This window comes from Triturus cristatus, chromosome 5_1 (genome assembly GCF_964204655.1).
Source record: "Triturus cristatus chromosome 5_1, aTriCri1.1, whole genome shotgun sequence".
In the NCBI taxonomy this organism is placed as follows: Eukaryota; Metazoa; Chordata; class Amphibia; order Caudata; family Salamandridae; genus Triturus; species Triturus cristatus.
Genome location: NC_140587.1, coordinates 170,067,576 through 170,084,031, shown reverse-complemented (window position 1 = coordinate 170,084,031; position 16,456 = coordinate 170,067,576). Strand labels below are relative to the sequence as shown.

Below are 16,456 nucleotides of genomic sequence, written 5' to 3'. Positions count from 1 at the left end.
CATCCCTGACCCTCGTTGTTCTACAGGCACGAGCTCTATGGCTCCTTTCTGCAGCATACTTAGTACTTCCTGCTGCAATAATGTCAAGTGCTCTGCGGACATAGGACGGTGTCTTGGTGGTATGTTGGGTGGATCGGATGTTAATTCCAGACAATAACCGTACTGGACAATTTCTCTGACCCACCTGTCTGTGGTGATGGATCTCCAGACTGGCAGGAACTGTTGGAGTCTTCCCCCGACCGGTGTTATGTGGTCGGGGGCAGTGACAAGACGTCACCGTTTGTTATTGGCGGAGGACCTGGTGGTGTTGTGTCCTCGTCCTCTGCCTTGGATGCTGGATCCACGATATCCACCCCTATTGTTCTTATTATAGGTACTCTGGGTACCTCCTTTATTGTACTGCTGCTGGGACCCCTGACCTCTAGCTGCTCCCCTATTCCCGGGGCGACGAAAGGAGCCACTCCGAAACTGCTGCGACTGTAGAGCCCCCATAGATTTCACAGTTTGTGTCCTTTTTAATCTTTTCTAGTGTAGTGTCAACCTCGGGGCCAAATAAAAAGTCTGGGTTGACTGGTTGATTCAAGATATTAGTTTGAAATTTAGGTTTGAAACCTGATATTCTCAACCATGCGTGCCTCCTCAACATCACACTAGTGTTGATTGCCCTTGCTGCAGTGTCGGCTGCATCTAGTGCGCATCTGATGGACGCATTTGTAATGAGTTTTCCCTCTCTGATGAGGAGCTCCGCTCCATCTTTGTAGTCATCTGGTAGGTGTTCTATCAGTGTTTCTAGGGTATCGTAGTGTGACCTGTCGTATCTGGCCAGGAGTGCCTGAGTGTTGGCAATGTGCCAGATGTTTGCCGCTTGTGCTGCTATCCTTTTTCCCGATGTTTCTAGCACTTTAAACTCCTTGTCCGGAGGAGGAGCATCACGGGTAGTTTGCGAGTTAGCTCTCTTGCGAGCATTAGAAACTACTATTGAGTCCAACGGCAATTGACCCTTAATGTACATTGGGTCTCCTGGGGCTGGTTTGTATTTTTTTTCTATTCTCGGGTTCAATACCCGTGCTCTGGTTGTCTCCTTAAAGATGTCCTTAGCATGTTTAATAACCCCTTTTAACATTGGTAGAGTGTGGACCGTTTTTTCTGATGTGGAGAACGTGTCCACCAAGAAATCCTCTTCCACACAGTCAGAATGAAGTTCCACTCCGTGATTGGCAGCCGCTCTTTCAATGAGGGCGTTAAAAGCAGCAGTATCTTCAGTGGGAGATGGTTTTATATTATAAATATGAGTGTCAGGAGCATTTTGTGGGTCTCCTGGGTCATTAGGGTCTCCCCATGCTTGATCCTGGTCTTGCTGTTGTTCATCAGGGTCATTATCCACAGGATAAGTGGTATCCTCATTATAGCCCTCTCCTGCATCCGCCTCCGAGTGTGCGGGAGAAAAGGATTGTGGTTCCTGATCATATGTTTGGTAAGGTTCCACAAGCACTGGTGTCGAACCGGACGCCATTGTCCTTTTCAGTGGAATTTTGTATGATTCCAAAGTCTTTTCTACAACAATTTTCCGCTTGCGGAACGACAGTCTACCAGTGTCTACGTCGATAAACTGGTCCTGCGAGTTTTCGACATCTGTTCTTTCTGTGGACACTGTTCTTGATTGTTCGATACTCCTTCGAAGTTCGAACATCTTAAGTGTCCCCGGTGGTGGCAATCCAAATTTAATCAGTGCCGGCGGCGAGTGAGCCTTGGCGACCTTGTTCGGTTCGGGACCCGTTTTCGGTTCGAGAGTGTCCCGTTCCCTGATGCACTTTAGGGACTCCGATACCGGTTTCAACGTGAATGACGACGGTGCTTTTGATCCGACAGGCTCTTTGGAGACAGGCCTCGACGCGGTCTCCGGTTTCTTTCCTGTCTTTGGGGCTTCGATCCGAAGTTTTGGATCGACGCCTTGTTGATCGGGTATTTTGGCAGTCTCAGCACTCCTCGGTGTTGATGTAGTCGGATCGACCACCTTGACCTTGGTCGTTGGTGTCCCAACCTTCGGTGCTAGAGGCCTCTGCGTCTGCTCGGGACCGAGGGCCTTCTTTTGTTTCTCGGTGCCGAAGTCCTTTTTTGGTTTCTCGGTACCGAAGTCCTTCTTTGGTTTTTCGGCTCCGATGTCCTTCTTTTGTGTCGACGGATTGGAAGGTTTCGATGCCTTCGATCCGACCTGAACCAGTTGCACTTTCGGTTTCGATTTGACCGGTGCAGGTTTTGGTTTCGATTTCACGGAATCGACTCTAGTCTTTTTTGATATTTCTGGCTCTTTTGAAATGTTCGAAGCCGGGCCTTCAGGCGGGGCTGTAGAACGATCCGACCGATCTTGGGTAAGGCCCGCAGGCGATCCCTCGACCTGAGCCTTATCAAGACTATCTCCCTCGGCCTCCGCATCGACGGATTGGCCTAGCTCCTCGCCTGAGCTATCTTCCTCGGCCCCAAGGGCCTCATCATCATCTCCTTCCTCGTTGACGACGTCTTCGTCCTCGAAGATCTCCTCATCTTCGTCGTCATAGTGGGAGTCATGCTCCGAAGCAGGGTCCGATTGTTCTTGAACAACCTGCTCTTCAACGTATTCGAATTGTTCCACCTCTTCGACGCTCTCGACTTCTTCATCCTCGGTACAGAATATGTTAACCGGGTTAGGTGCCGATTTTTTGGCCTCCAATCTAGCCGCACGTCGATTCCGAAGGGTCTTTTTCGACCGGAACCGGACGCAGGCCATACACTTGGTCTCATCATGATCCGGTGATAAACATTTGTTACACACCGGATGGACATCGACGTGTGGATATTTTGCGTGACATAGAGGACATCTCTTGAAGGGAGTCCTCGATTCCATCTTCGGACGTCGATCAATGTTCGGACCGAAACTCGGTCCGATAAGGGTGAATAAGGTCGAAAACAAGTATAATAATTTATCTATATCGAACGCAAACGATACCGATGATATCTAAAGGCTTTTGGCCTTAAATAAAGTTTTCCTAACTTGAGCTAAGATAAGCACATCCGAACCCAATGGCGGAAAAAAACAATCTGAGGATGGAGAGGATGCCCATGCGCACTGTAGTCCAGGGGAGGAGCCACCTATCTCGTGATACTTCGAAGACTCTTCCAGGACAACAATATGCAATCATCCGGACCCAACACTAGACGGCGATCTATGCACAGATATGAATTCAGCAGCCCACATGCCTCGAACATATATACATACTTATATCAGCTCTACACACCTGCCTTTCAATCTGGACAGACTCGAGTTTGCTTCTAAGACGATTTATTGGCAAAAAACAACAGTAAAGCATTTCAACAGCCTCAGTTGCCTTTGTCAAACATATGTATGTATATACACATACATACTCAATCTAAAGGACAGAAGCCTCTGAGGGGGTGTTCTAGAGAGAGCTAAAATCTGATTGGTTGAAATGTGTTCTCTTTTAAATAAAAAAGATCTCTTACTATAAAAGGCTTTATGGCCTTCCCAGGCTTCGTTAACCTTACACTGCTTTTCTTATTGTACCGTGAGACTCCCATTCAACAATGGGAAATGATCCAATTATGTAAATCTATGAAAGAGCCAATACTGAAGAACCAGAATATTGTTAAGGGATCAGAATTTTATCAGCATGCGTAGTCAGAAACTCTGAACTCTTACAAGTGGCTCTATAAACTAGATGGCAGAAATAAGTAAATCATGTAAAGCACATAAAATCAATAATCCAACTAGAACAATAACTATCATGCCAATTACTAAGTGAATAACCCTGATTAAGCAAAGTATAATAGAAAGTATGAGGGCCACCAATAAACAATTTAATGTAATCTTGGACAAGCCAAGCTTACCATTGGTGAGTGCCTTCAACTGTTCCTGTAAGGTAATGGAAGCATTGTATGTTCTGAAGACTTTAGCGGTCAATCCATCCATTAAGTCCTGAAGATGTTTGTTAACACTCATTGTCTGGAAAGAAAAAAGATGTAATGTAAGCAATATTTGATCACAGCGAAGCAAAAACGTACTCCTTTCAATATCGTTTTTTCTCAAATATTTGATCATAGCCTTTAGAAATAGAATATTACAAATAGGTACATCTGTTTGGATATTCACAGGCTAAAAAACAAGCAGTTAATTCCTAGCACCTTACTAGATACATATGATTGGACATTTGTTTTTGGAATGTCATTCGCATAGGACATTCAATCTTTGCTATATAGCCATTCATAACATTCTTCATGAGGTTAACATTTCCATCACAATTAGAACAGAAAAGTTGCATCATTTATGTTGTCAGCGTGCAGTTGGTTATGTGCAGGTCGCAGAGTTTGCTTATTTAGCTTAGCACTGTTTGGTGTAGAAGAAAAATGAGTGACCAAGGAAGATATTTGTGTTTCATTAATATGGGTGACTGCACCAAAGACCTATCAGTTCTTCAATTAGGGTTTGAGAGCGCAGAGTAATGTCAATTGTTTATTTGCTTGGCCAGAATGTTGGTGGGTGTCATATGATGCAATGTTATGCGCCTGAATGTGTGTACGTTTATGTTTGTTATAACTGCGTGGTGACTTCTACAACTAAACAGCTTTCGCGCATTATAGTGAGAATATGCTGTATAACATGTGTAGGAGCATAATTATTTGTAGGGGAAGATATGCACAATATAGTATGGCGTTAATATTGTGCACAGCTGCTGTAAATCCATGTGCATGTCCTCCTAAAGGTGAATAGTCAGCCCAGAAAAAAGTAGCATAAGCATGCCATACTAACAGATTAACGGGCAGATTTTAATATCATGACAACCTGGACAGAACAGAGTTTAAGGCTCTGTGCACAGTACACAAAGCCCTCTATAGAACTGGGCCCAACCATCTCAAAATACAATTTCAATGGTATACACCAACTAGATGTTTACGCTCTTCAGAAGCTAAACTGGTGTCTGTGCCTTTTGCAAGAAAAGCCAATTGGGGTTGAAGAAGTTTTGTGGTTGGTGCAGCCAAGGCACGGAATGGCCTCCTGATGCATCTTAGAGCCTTGCCAAACCTGCTTGCCTTTAGAAAGGCTTTGAAGACTTGGCTCTTTTCTGTCTAGTTTCAGGTTTTATTTTCACCCTTTTTTAGCTCATGACCCCTGTAGGACTTCATGTATCGCCAGAACCTTCGGGTAGCAGTTTGCGCTTTAGAAATGTCATTAACATTAACATGCTATTAATCAAGTGTGATTTAGAGATGGTATGAAAGAAGAAAAAAGGCAAATAAACAAAAGCAGTTCTCCTAAGCAACTGTTTTAACCAGTCTCCAAAACATTTCTCATATCTTCAAAAAAAAAAACGAGGTCTCGATTTCCCACACAGAGTAGAAATAACAAGCAAATAAAGAAGAAGAATTATTAGCTTATAAAACTGTATTTCCAGAAGCAAAAACCATTTTACAAAGGCGATCCAGACACTTAGAAGATCTGATGGGAAGGCGGAGGAACAGTTCGTCTTTAATGGCGACTAAGCAAGATGTTTCACTTAACATTCTGAAAACGGACGTGTACACAGGTCTTACATATCAGGAGTTGGTTTGTACTTTTGCATGGCACATCTAGCCAGAGCTGGGGTTGTAACCTTTTTGCAAACTGAAGTTTTGGGTTCCTCTGAGTGGGAAGAGAGGGACAAAGTGCAAGACGTCTTTCTCCTAGCTGAGATCACCAACAGTTCTCCTGCAGGAAGACCTTTGTGAAGTTTGGAAATGAATTACAGGCGACAGATGTAAGCCAGCCACTAAGGTCCTGTAAATCTATCAGAAGTTAAGAGATTGTCCGGTATATAAAGCAAATTACCCAAGTCAGTGAGTTGAAATATATGAACCAAAAAGTTCCTATATTCATTGTAATAACACGTTTCCTAACACATTAGGAAACTGCTGATTTTATAAAACTCCTTTGTTTATGATTTAGCCAACTCCACAATCTTCTTAAATAAAGACATCAGTGTCACAACTGATGTTGAAATGTGTATTTGGACTGAAGTATTGGGGTTGAGATGGTAGATGTTAATGACTGCATCTGATTTTTCGGTACCCAAAACTGTGCTGAAGCTAGCTTCAATAGGACCAGAGAAAGGGGTGCAGCAGGTGCCAATGTCAAAGTAGTAGCTCTGAATTCAAACTAAGTCAAAGCACCAGGGTTCTTGATGACAGAAGATGGTGCATTATATGGGCTTTATGCAAAAACATCAACATAGCGTTCTCTGAAGGCCTGGACCTCCGAATTAGTTGAACTTACTGTAGAGAACTTAATTGGTTACAACACTTGAGAAGGTTGAGAGGACGAGGTGGATCAACCGTTTGATACCTTCCTCTTATTGCCACAAAACCATGGAGCCTCGTCTTTGTTCTTTCTTATGATGCCATAAGGCGGGGCAGAGTGTCTGTCCAGGTCCTAGACAGACAGCGGGCTCAAGTCTTTCTGGCAGAAGACTCATAATTACTTTTTACATATGCCACTATTCATTTAGTCTCCACCTCACCCTCGAATTCCAACTTTTTTTTTCATTTGTCCTTCCATAACACAAATTAAGGAAGGTCTTAAAAACCAACTCTTGATTCTTCTTACATACTAGTCTGTATCCCTTACCTCTCCACCTCATTTCACATGTGCTACTGTTTTTCTTCTGAGTTTGAAAGCATATATTGACTTGAGTTCTCACTGTAAATGTACCCAATGTCTACCTACTCTTACCTTCTCGCTATTTATGCTTTTACTACGTACAGAGCTCTTCTGCCCTGTGGGCTCAGTTTGCACCCAGTGCATAAAAACAAAATAATACTAACGGCCACAGCACAAACCATCTTGTCAAACATTTTCCTTGGTTGACACGGACGACACTACTACAAAATACAGGAAATCCATAGGTTAATACACTGGACTGTCTGGGTTTGGTAGGGTCTAAACTGATACGAAATAAATATCACAAAAGAAACTACAATTATTTTGTCATCTCCTTTGTTTGGTCATGAATGAGCAAACGTTTAACAACAGTTTCTGAAGGATAATGCATCAAAAGAATGCTGCTCTACTCACATTAAGCCGATCAAAGAGGTCGTCCCCTGGTTCTTTGTTCTCCAAAAAACGGTTTAAATTCTTGAATACCTATAGTGCCATCACCAAGAAAAAAATATGTGTTCAATCAGACGTGTGGTGTCACTAAAGACGTTAGCAATATGAATAAGACAGAGCATTCAATGCACCAGGATAATTAATATGGGAACAGCCAGTGATGCTCATTCCACTACTTAAGTCACCCAGTTTTTGGATCAATGGTGTAGGAGGAACACCACCAAATAAAGGTCTCGGGTTATAAAAGTAAGAGCTGGCAAAGGCTGCTTCACAGGTCTACAGTTAAAATCAGAATCAAGCCATGTTGCACCACTGCTTCGAAGTTTAACAAACGGGAACATGAAATAAATATATCCAACTATCAATGCATCACAGCAAATACTTGTGCTGAATAAAAAGAGAAAAAGACAGGCGTAGTTATACTCACCTCCTTCAGAACTGGCACTTTGTTGTAATAGCGTATGGAATCTTTACCAAGAAAATCAAACTCTACTACATACTCTTGATCATCCAACTTGTGGTGCAGTTTGATGTGTTCCACACGCAAGGAGCAGCAGCCAACAGTGTCCGCTGTTTCACCTTCTTCCTTCTCATTACCGGCTCTCAGAGCAAGCTTTTGGTTGAGGGGGGGGAACAAAACAATTCCATAAAGAATGATTCAACAGCTCCCAGTCAAATATTTAACTAAGATAGTAGAACGAAGTACAAAATTGGTCTACACTGATGCACAGCAGTTCTCGCCAAGGAGTACCACAACTGTCCTAAAGATTGCTGAGTGAAGGCCCAAGATGGAGTTTCTTTAAATGTAGCAAGGCAAGCAAACTATGAGCTGCACATCTTCCCTGTTTCATACTTTTCTTTACCCATACACACAAACATCCCATTCTTTAAAATGCGCATGAAGTGGCAGCCAAGTGATGGAATGTGCAGTGCACAGGTTCATGCTCTTGGCTCTTTCTAAGCGCTAATACCCGCTAACAAGAGGAAACCTTGACCCTCTTAGCCAATATCAGACCCAGAAGATGGAAGTGATGCTGTGATACACCACTGGAGGGTTACATGATATTTGCCCTTTAATGGCAGCCAGGGTGAAGTTCCTTCCTGCTGGTCCTCAGTCGACTATGCATCTGTGATGTGCAAAGGTACGCTGCAAATGACAGGAACAGGTCAGGACTTCATAGGTAGGCTATCTGAGCAGCTACAAGATTGAAATTAGCTATGTGGTCAGACCAAGAGAGCAGATATGATGGAAGAAAGAGAAAAGAGGCAAGCTGGAGGGAAAGAAAAAGAACAGTAGGAAGGATAGGGGTTAGAATTCAGGCAAGGATGTATGTGCTCATTTCCGGCCAAATCCCATCTTCCTGCTTTTTCTTCCTGACACTTCCTATCCTCTCCATAATCTTCACAAAGGTCTTGACTGAGAGCTGGTTTTTATGGCTCCAGCCAGTGCCCTGATACTAGTACCTTGTCAGCACAGTGATCAGTGCTTTGTTGAGGAGGTCTGCAGGATCAGCCTAGCTATGACTCCTCCGAACTTTATTCAATCTCAAGCGCTCTGTTTACCGGTTTATATCATGATATAATTTCTACATGTTGTTTCCATTGGCTTCTAAGACTAAAAGCACTTTTCTTTGGAGCAGTCCACAGTTGAAAATCTATGTGCTCCTTACAGCACCAATTGGCTGAGCACTAAGCAGCCAGTCAGTCCAAGCCTTTTCTGTTCATCTCTCATTTCAACTCGAATTCCAACCTGCTTTCGTATAAGCATATAATTCATGACCATTCAAAGAATTTAAAATTGTGGGGTACTAACCCTAGGTATTGCTATCAACATCTACTGGAGTATATATGAAGCAGTGTTCAATACAAATGTGTTCCTGAGCCCACATTGACAATGTCACCTCCCCGTTTTCATTAAAGAAAGCGGAGATATATTAATGCAACATAGAGATGTAACTGCAAATGATTCTGCTTGTTTTCTTCATCTCTGGAATTGAGAACCAGAGAGCAATCAACTTCTGCAAGCTTGTAAAAAACCCCTATAACAATGACCTTAATTATACAGTCCACAACACCTGGACTGGGGACCCCAACTTTAATTTTTGTGAGCCAGCAGAACTGCAGGTGAGGGGTTTATCTTATGGATGGTCTAGGTTTCCTGGAGAATGACATGCTATTAAATTGGAGATAGAGGCATATAACTTCCCTCCGACTTACCTGACTGAGTCCTGCAGAAAATCAAGTACATCCTAGAGCAGTAGGTCTGGATTTTGTACATCCTACATATCCTTCAGGGAGAACACATCCCGTACCTCACCATCACCGATCAACTTGAGAGCTTGATTCTTGGGGAACTATTTCTCTTATCCAAGTACCTGATTGTCAGGGTGACTATCGGGAGGTTCTCGACTTAAGCTCACAACAGGAACAAGTGGCTGAGGTTCTGTTGTGGGGTCTGCCAGAGAATATTGGTCTGCTCATTTATTTGGTGCACAATGTCATTGTCTTCCAAATAATAAATAACATAATTTTTTTTATTTGGAAATTTGCAAGACTTCTCCCTGAGCAGTGTGCTGGCCACCTACAGGTACGGGTAAGGAAACTTTTCACTGCTAACAAGGTTATTAGATGAAATCTGACTGGCCTATTCAAAATGTTTCCATGCATGAGGGGGGATTTCAATCTGCTCCCGGTCAGATAAATACACACAGCTTATGAGGCTACCTTTTACTGCAACAAGTCTAAAAGTCCTAATTTTTGTCACTTGTACTTCTTACAAACACATTAGTGTCATTCAAGGCCTGCTCACCTTCAAATGCTGTGATGCAGTAGGACAAGAGGATACGAGACCAAATGTCTCATCTATTTGGTTTCCTGTGCACTGCAGCTAGGTCTACTGTGGTTTTAGAAATGCAATGATTTACTGAGCAAGCTACCACAATCCGTCGTTGAGATAGCAGAAAGAGTGAGATATTCCCTTATTTTTCTCATAACCTTTTTACACATACCTCATACTCCTCCGGTTTCTCCTTTTTCACGGTTCCGCTTCTTTCCTGTATACACTGTTCTATTCCCTTAACAAATCTCGCACTGTCTTACTCTTCTTATGTCCTTACTTTGTTCTTATTTCTGCTTTATTTTCCATCTCTTTACTTATATCTCATTAGTTTGGCCCTCTGTCTGCTTTTCTTCTCTCACTTCTTTGTTATCTTTTCCATCCTTTTTTAAACATCTTCCATTATGCAACTTCTTTGAATTGCACATTATCCACTTCTCTCCGATCTGCATCTTGTCCCTCACATTTAATGCCTCCCCTACTAGTCTACTCCCGTCTTAAATGTTATCCTCTTATGTTCTGTATGCTATGCTTTCCTTCCCTTTAAACACATCCCACTATCAAGCACCAGTCTTACAGACTGTCCTCCAACAAACCCAATCTCCTGTAGACAATTCGGCGAACCTAGGGCATGAATATCAGAGCACAAACATGCTCCGGAAGTCAATAATAAAAATGCTTATTCATTCAGGGCTAGGCTCATTAGTTGTGAGAAGGCAGCATTAATATTGTATGCAAGGCTTCAGGGGTAGGCAACACAAAGCAGTGTCAAAGACTGGTAATTCTGACCAAAGAAAATTGAGCATCAATTGTAATGTACTGGGAAAGCAGGCATAAGCCAGGGTGCATGCCCCAATTTGGAGCAGCTGCTCAAACGTCTGCTAATGTTCTCTCCCTCAGGAATACAAGGTGGATCGCTGGGTAATGGCCAGGTGGTGTAAGCCATAACTGCTCAAGGTACACTAAGAGGCCAAGAACTGCATGTCCTTACTGACTTGAAACATAGTACAACCTGTACATCCACCCTGACAGCCTAATATTATAAACCCATGCCACCACCCCAATATAGCCATGGAAGAGAAATAATGCCCTGTTTGCCTGGTTGCTTTGTATTGCATAGTGTTGTAAAATGTATTTAGCGCTTCATACCTGTAATAATTTAGGTTACTGGTTGAGGGGGTGGAGGCCCACTCTGGTGACTTCTACAATCCTTGTCAGGGTGAACCACAAAACTGTAAAAAGTATTTATGCAGCATAAAACAGTAATAGAGTGAAAACACAACAAAAGAAAAATCCCAAACCAATTGATAATTTTTTGTATTTATAATCAAAATGTTCTTGATTTGTATCATAGAACAATTGGGGTAGCAAACAGTCCACAGAACAAAGCATTTCAATATTAGAGTAGTAGCTATTGCAGAAAAGAGGTATCAATAGATAGCCAGGTTGTAATGCAACCACCACCTCCCACAGACCATTTTGTGCTTGCAGCAGCAACCCCTTTCAGTGTATATGGTTTCCTCTACTTTGGCAAAACAGTCCATTGCCGAGTGTCATTCGGCCAGTGTTGATGGTTCTGGAGATTTTCAAAGTAGGGCAGTGTCACACTTCGCAATCATTGTAGCTATGCCGACCAAGGTACTTTCTCCCCAGACACCTCACTCCAGGATGCCCAGCAGTGCAAAGCAAGAAGAACAGTCCATCTGCCTGACCAGAATTCTGGGGAGTGTAGTAAAGATCACAGATCAGTATCTGGCAACAATGTGGAAGACATTGCTGTGATCATTTGGCCACATGGGGCTAGGGCCCCACCCAGTTGCCATCATCACTATGGGGTAAAGTAGAAGACATGTAGGTACTTTAGTTGAAACAGAGAACCTTTTGATAGATAAAATGACACTAAAATGCAATAAATCCAATCAAGATTTTTAAACGTTTTTAGTGAAATTTAGCACCTAAAAGACCAAAGTGTCAACTGCAGGTATCTGGTCATGAAAGACCGGACCAAAGTTAAAACTAACACTAACTGCAATGGAGCTGGGTCAGATACAAGTAGTGGATTGTGCTCGGTCTGGGCTTTCATTAAGACTTAAAAGAATGTAAGTCAAAAAATCTTTGAGAAGGTAGAGATCAGCGGGGCAAGGCCACAGGCTAAATCTGTGTTGAGGTTTTGACACTATGTCATCCAGCCTCGCAGATGGTGTCAAAAGATTGGTGTTGCATTACCAAACTCGCAGTGGGGACCTGGGTCGTAGGATCGGCACTATGTCCGTTCCAAAGGGCATAAAGGGCCCAATGCATTGTTTTTTAAAGAAAACTGCTCCAGAATCAATCTCTGAGGCCCACGACTGGAGGGGACACCTCAGGCAACAGTAACACCGTCAAACTGCAGAGTTTAGCAACAGCAGAGTTGCAAGTATTCGATTTCTCTGCTCTGTACTACATAGGGGGGCGCAAACTGACAATACAAATAGACACAACTTCAAAGGATCAGCATACAACAGCTAAACCTTCTACCTTATCCGACTGGTAGAGAAACCAACCAAGTAGTCACACTGTAAACTGATACAGATCTGCATCGACACCAGCTCAAAAGACAATGACGACAGCAAGGAGAAGCTGCAGTTACTTCCAGATCCAGCTCTCTATCTGAGAGAGGGCACACAGATACAAGAAAAAAGCAAGTACAGCACAATTAATGTTTAGAATGGAATGTATAAAGTGTCACATCTTAGCAGGAAAGCATGCAAATGGAAACGGCCATGAAATAAATTGTTATGTGGGTATCAAGGTTTAGTCAGACTCTCTTTAAGGCGAACATCCAAATCTCTACATCAGAGAAGGCTACAACTAATGTAGTTCAACTTTAGACTGGAACCAAGTGATTTCAAAATTATCATCAAACAGTGAATGAACAAAGAAGCATAGCACAGGCTCTAAACTAGTGTTCGTCTTGCAAGCAACGTCAGAGGTCTTCAAGCGATGCCATGTGGTCGCACAGTCCCCAGATGTTGACAATAGGTCATATTCAAACCGATGGAAGACTTACTGTATTTGCAGAGCTGGGTACACTATAATGAGGATACTTCCTGTGTCCCTGCAGGTGTATCTTATACATCTACTCAACAAAACCAGCCATTCTTGGCATCTGGCAAAATCTTGAACTGCTGAGGTGGAATAGTTCAAAAAGATTCAGGATGGGGCAGATCACCACATTTTCCCTTGCAAATTATGTCCCTGCCCCTTTTTCTAGGACAGGGCCCATATGACACTTCCTAAAGAAGCTGATGCAGATGTTCATGAAGTTCAGAATGGGACAAAGGTGACCTGGTCTGAAGCAACTGCAGAATATCTAGAGCAAAGCAGTTTCTCACTAACGGCAGGTTCCATACATCAGTGAGTTTAGTGGTTACAAAAGGAAAACCTCAACCTCTTCCCCTTCACTGATGGAGAGATTGAGAATGTTAAGAGTAACAGGAAGCATTTGGGACTTCTTAACCTTTGAAACACCTCCTGAAGTTTGGGGACAGCCAGGGGAAGAGAAGAAAAGTGCATGCTGGAGTTTTGGCATGGAAAGGGAACCAGCCTTAAATGAGTCATCAGCCTTCAAGGGCTACATGTCGTATTGGTGCCTGGTTGGTGCAATTTTGTTTTACTGCTTGAGGATCTCTCCAGAAGATGGATTGAAGAGGTTACCTTCCCCTAGTCATTTTCCCTTAAAACTTCTTTTTTCTGATACAAATATTCTTCAGCCACACCAGATGATGAATAAAAGTCTGGTACTTCTGACTTTGGAGAAGGGGTCAATATGGTCTAAGGACAAGAGTACTTTTTATTCAGCTGTTTCCCATCAAAGGCGGAGCATGAATAAGGACGATATGATCACAACAGGTAAGCAAGGAGGTAGACCCTCTAGCCGATCATAGCCAGGCTGACCGGGGAGCCTTCAGACCAGTACATTTTCTCATAGGATAGCAGACTATCTACTTCCTTGAATGCATTGCAGGGACAAAGCCTTGCCCTTCTGTGAAGATATCTTAACCACCACAAGAGATGAAGGCGGAAATTTCTTTGGGTACGCAGTCTAAGTTGTCCAGAGACTTGCAAGCAGGCTTGATGGAAAAACCAAAACTTATTTAAATGCTTAGATTATCTCAATCTCCTTCAGGGTTTCCAGTGTCAACTAAAAAAGCATCTAGGAGCTTTGCTAAATGCACAGGGCAAATGATAGTGCCCTATATACAAGGGTGAAGAGGCATGTCGCTAAACAGGGTTTCCTTGCTGCTTCAATAGCAGGCATGGGTCTTTGGTGTTGCAGCCATCTAAGCTTATCTAGTCATCCTGTGATTCCTCCTGGCAACCATTGGATGAATGATGCCCCAGTTGGAGGTGGTGGTGAATATGGAATCCCGAGCTGCAAACAGCAGTGGCAAAATGTTCATACCTTAAAACTGGAAGATCGTAGCGTAAGCTCTACAAGTTGATAAAAGCAAAAAACAGACTGAAAAAAGCATTGTTTGAAGGAAACCGATGTCCATGACCATACAAAGGAAATCTAGGGACTATTCACAAGAAAATGAGTATGACGAGTTTGCACCCATTGCACAAAGCTACAAATAAACCGCTATAAGGGCAGGTGCACTTCCTGCCACTTTGTGGCAATGTTACTCATAAGATAAGAATGAGATAAGAGTCGGAGTAGTAGATAGAATAACTGACATCCAACTTAGGCTTGGGTTTTCTCTAGAGAGTCATAACCCCAAATTTCCAGGTTGCTCTCACACACCCATTACACCATAATGTTGCAGTTATTACCTTATCAATAAAGTAAAGTGCCACAGCTCTTTGTCTGGTCTTCATCTCCCTGGCTTTGAAGTCAGCTCGATACTGTTTTCGGATTTTATCCACCACACCTTTCAAGCGTCTTGCCACTTCATACTTCTGCCAGTCCTTTTCTCCCTGTAAAGTGGCAATGAGCATTGATTTCCTCACAAAAAGTTTAACTCCTCTGAAGACACATCTGTCACTAACCACTGACACAGTTTGAGCATATAAAAAAAAAACATAAAACGTTAGGAATTACCATACTTGTGAGTCTCACCTACTTTCACTTTTATGCACACAGTACATGACTTACCACTTAAAACTCCTTGAGTCCCGCACAAGTGTTAAATATTTTCAACAAATCAAATTCGATTTTTGTGAAAGACTGACCCAGCATGCACTCTCAATTTTTCATTTTCACTCAGAACCACAATTTGAACTCATCTGTTTATCACTTCAAACCCCACTAATTTGAGGGCACTTCCAACCTCATTTTACTTTCCCCTGCATGCTTTCATTCAGGTTTTTCATACCATCAGTTATTTTTTTCTATTTTAGGTAAATGCAGCGTTGACTTATAAGGGTTGACAGACGCCACCCTAGACCTTTCATTACCATTGTCAGCCATATTATTTTTGACAAAAAAAAAAAAGTAAAAGCTCTTACCCTTCACTTTTTCTCAAAACACTGCTGGTCTAACCAGGCTTCTACCCGGGTAACACTCCCTACTGAAACTTTTTTAGTGCATTTCCAATTTCTGATACTGCTGCAAAGGTCATTCCTCGCTCTCCAAGTACTCCCTGTTTTTGCTAATTACAATATCACCTGATATCAACTTTTCTTTTACTGGTTTCTGTATTTTACCCTCCTTTATACTAATATCACACCCTTCACTTTGACAGCAGATTGCAACAAAGATGTATTACAATACTTTCCTTTTACCGCTCTTACACTACAGATGTTTATGAGTCTCTCTGCTTTACTATGGGAGAATCCTGATTTGAGTATCATTCTTTTCAGCTGAATTTTTCAAAATAGAACAAAATAGAAAATAAAATTTGACCATAAACTTACTTTCTATTGCCCCAGCCAACTTCATTTCTCCTCAGTCTTTTGTATCTTAAATAAAGTTTCCTCAAAACCTTCCTTTTTAGGTCTCGCCTATGCAGCGCTTGCGCTGCATAGGCAAAAAGACCTTTTCCTATCGCTTTGGCTTTTCAGCCAAAAACGTGCACTCGTTCCATTGCCTTCCATGGCAACGCATGCACGTCTGGAGATTCACTTGCGGGAGCGCGCGGCGCAATATGGTAGCAATTATCGCTCCTGGCACTGCACGCTCCCGCAAGTGAAACGCTTTCACTCACCTGTTCCTCTCGCCCCTCCCCCTGTTGACTCCTTTTAGCGTGAGGAGCGCGCTTGTTATTCTCTCTCTCAGCCCCATCAAATTCACACCCTTCTTCTTTCTATGACATTTCATTATTACATTGTTTGTCCAACTGCCATCTGTGCAAGTCAAAGGGGTAAATCGCACACTCCCTATTTCCGCTTCAATTTCTTCCATGCGGGTGTTCGCAAATGTTGACATGTATGCACCCCAACCATATCTGTTGTTTTGTGGGTGCTATCGCCGTCATTGTTCTGCCTTGCCTTTCATCGCTGCT

At 42.7% G+C, this 16,456-nt stretch overlaps 1 protein-coding gene across 2 annotated transcripts in view; it reads right to left on the bottom strand.

Moving 5' to 3' along the window:
• The window catches only part of TOP1MT (DNA topoisomerase I mitochondrial), a 977,649-nt gene that overhangs the window by 300,256 nt on the left and 660,937 nt on the right, over positions 1-16,456 (bottom strand). For both annotated transcript variants that reach the window (XM_085604773.1, XM_085604774.1), the window contains 4 exons: positions 14,787-14,930; positions 7,563-7,748; positions 7,100-7,168; positions 3,883-3,997 (listed from right to left, as the gene is read on the bottom strand). In XM_085604773.1, the coding sequence (XP_085460899.1) occupies positions 3,883-3,997; positions 7,100-7,168; positions 7,563-7,748; positions 14,787-14,930 (514 nt within the window). The remainder of the gene's footprint in view (positions 1-3,882; positions 3,998-7,099; positions 7,169-7,562; positions 7,749-14,786; positions 14,931-16,456) is intronic.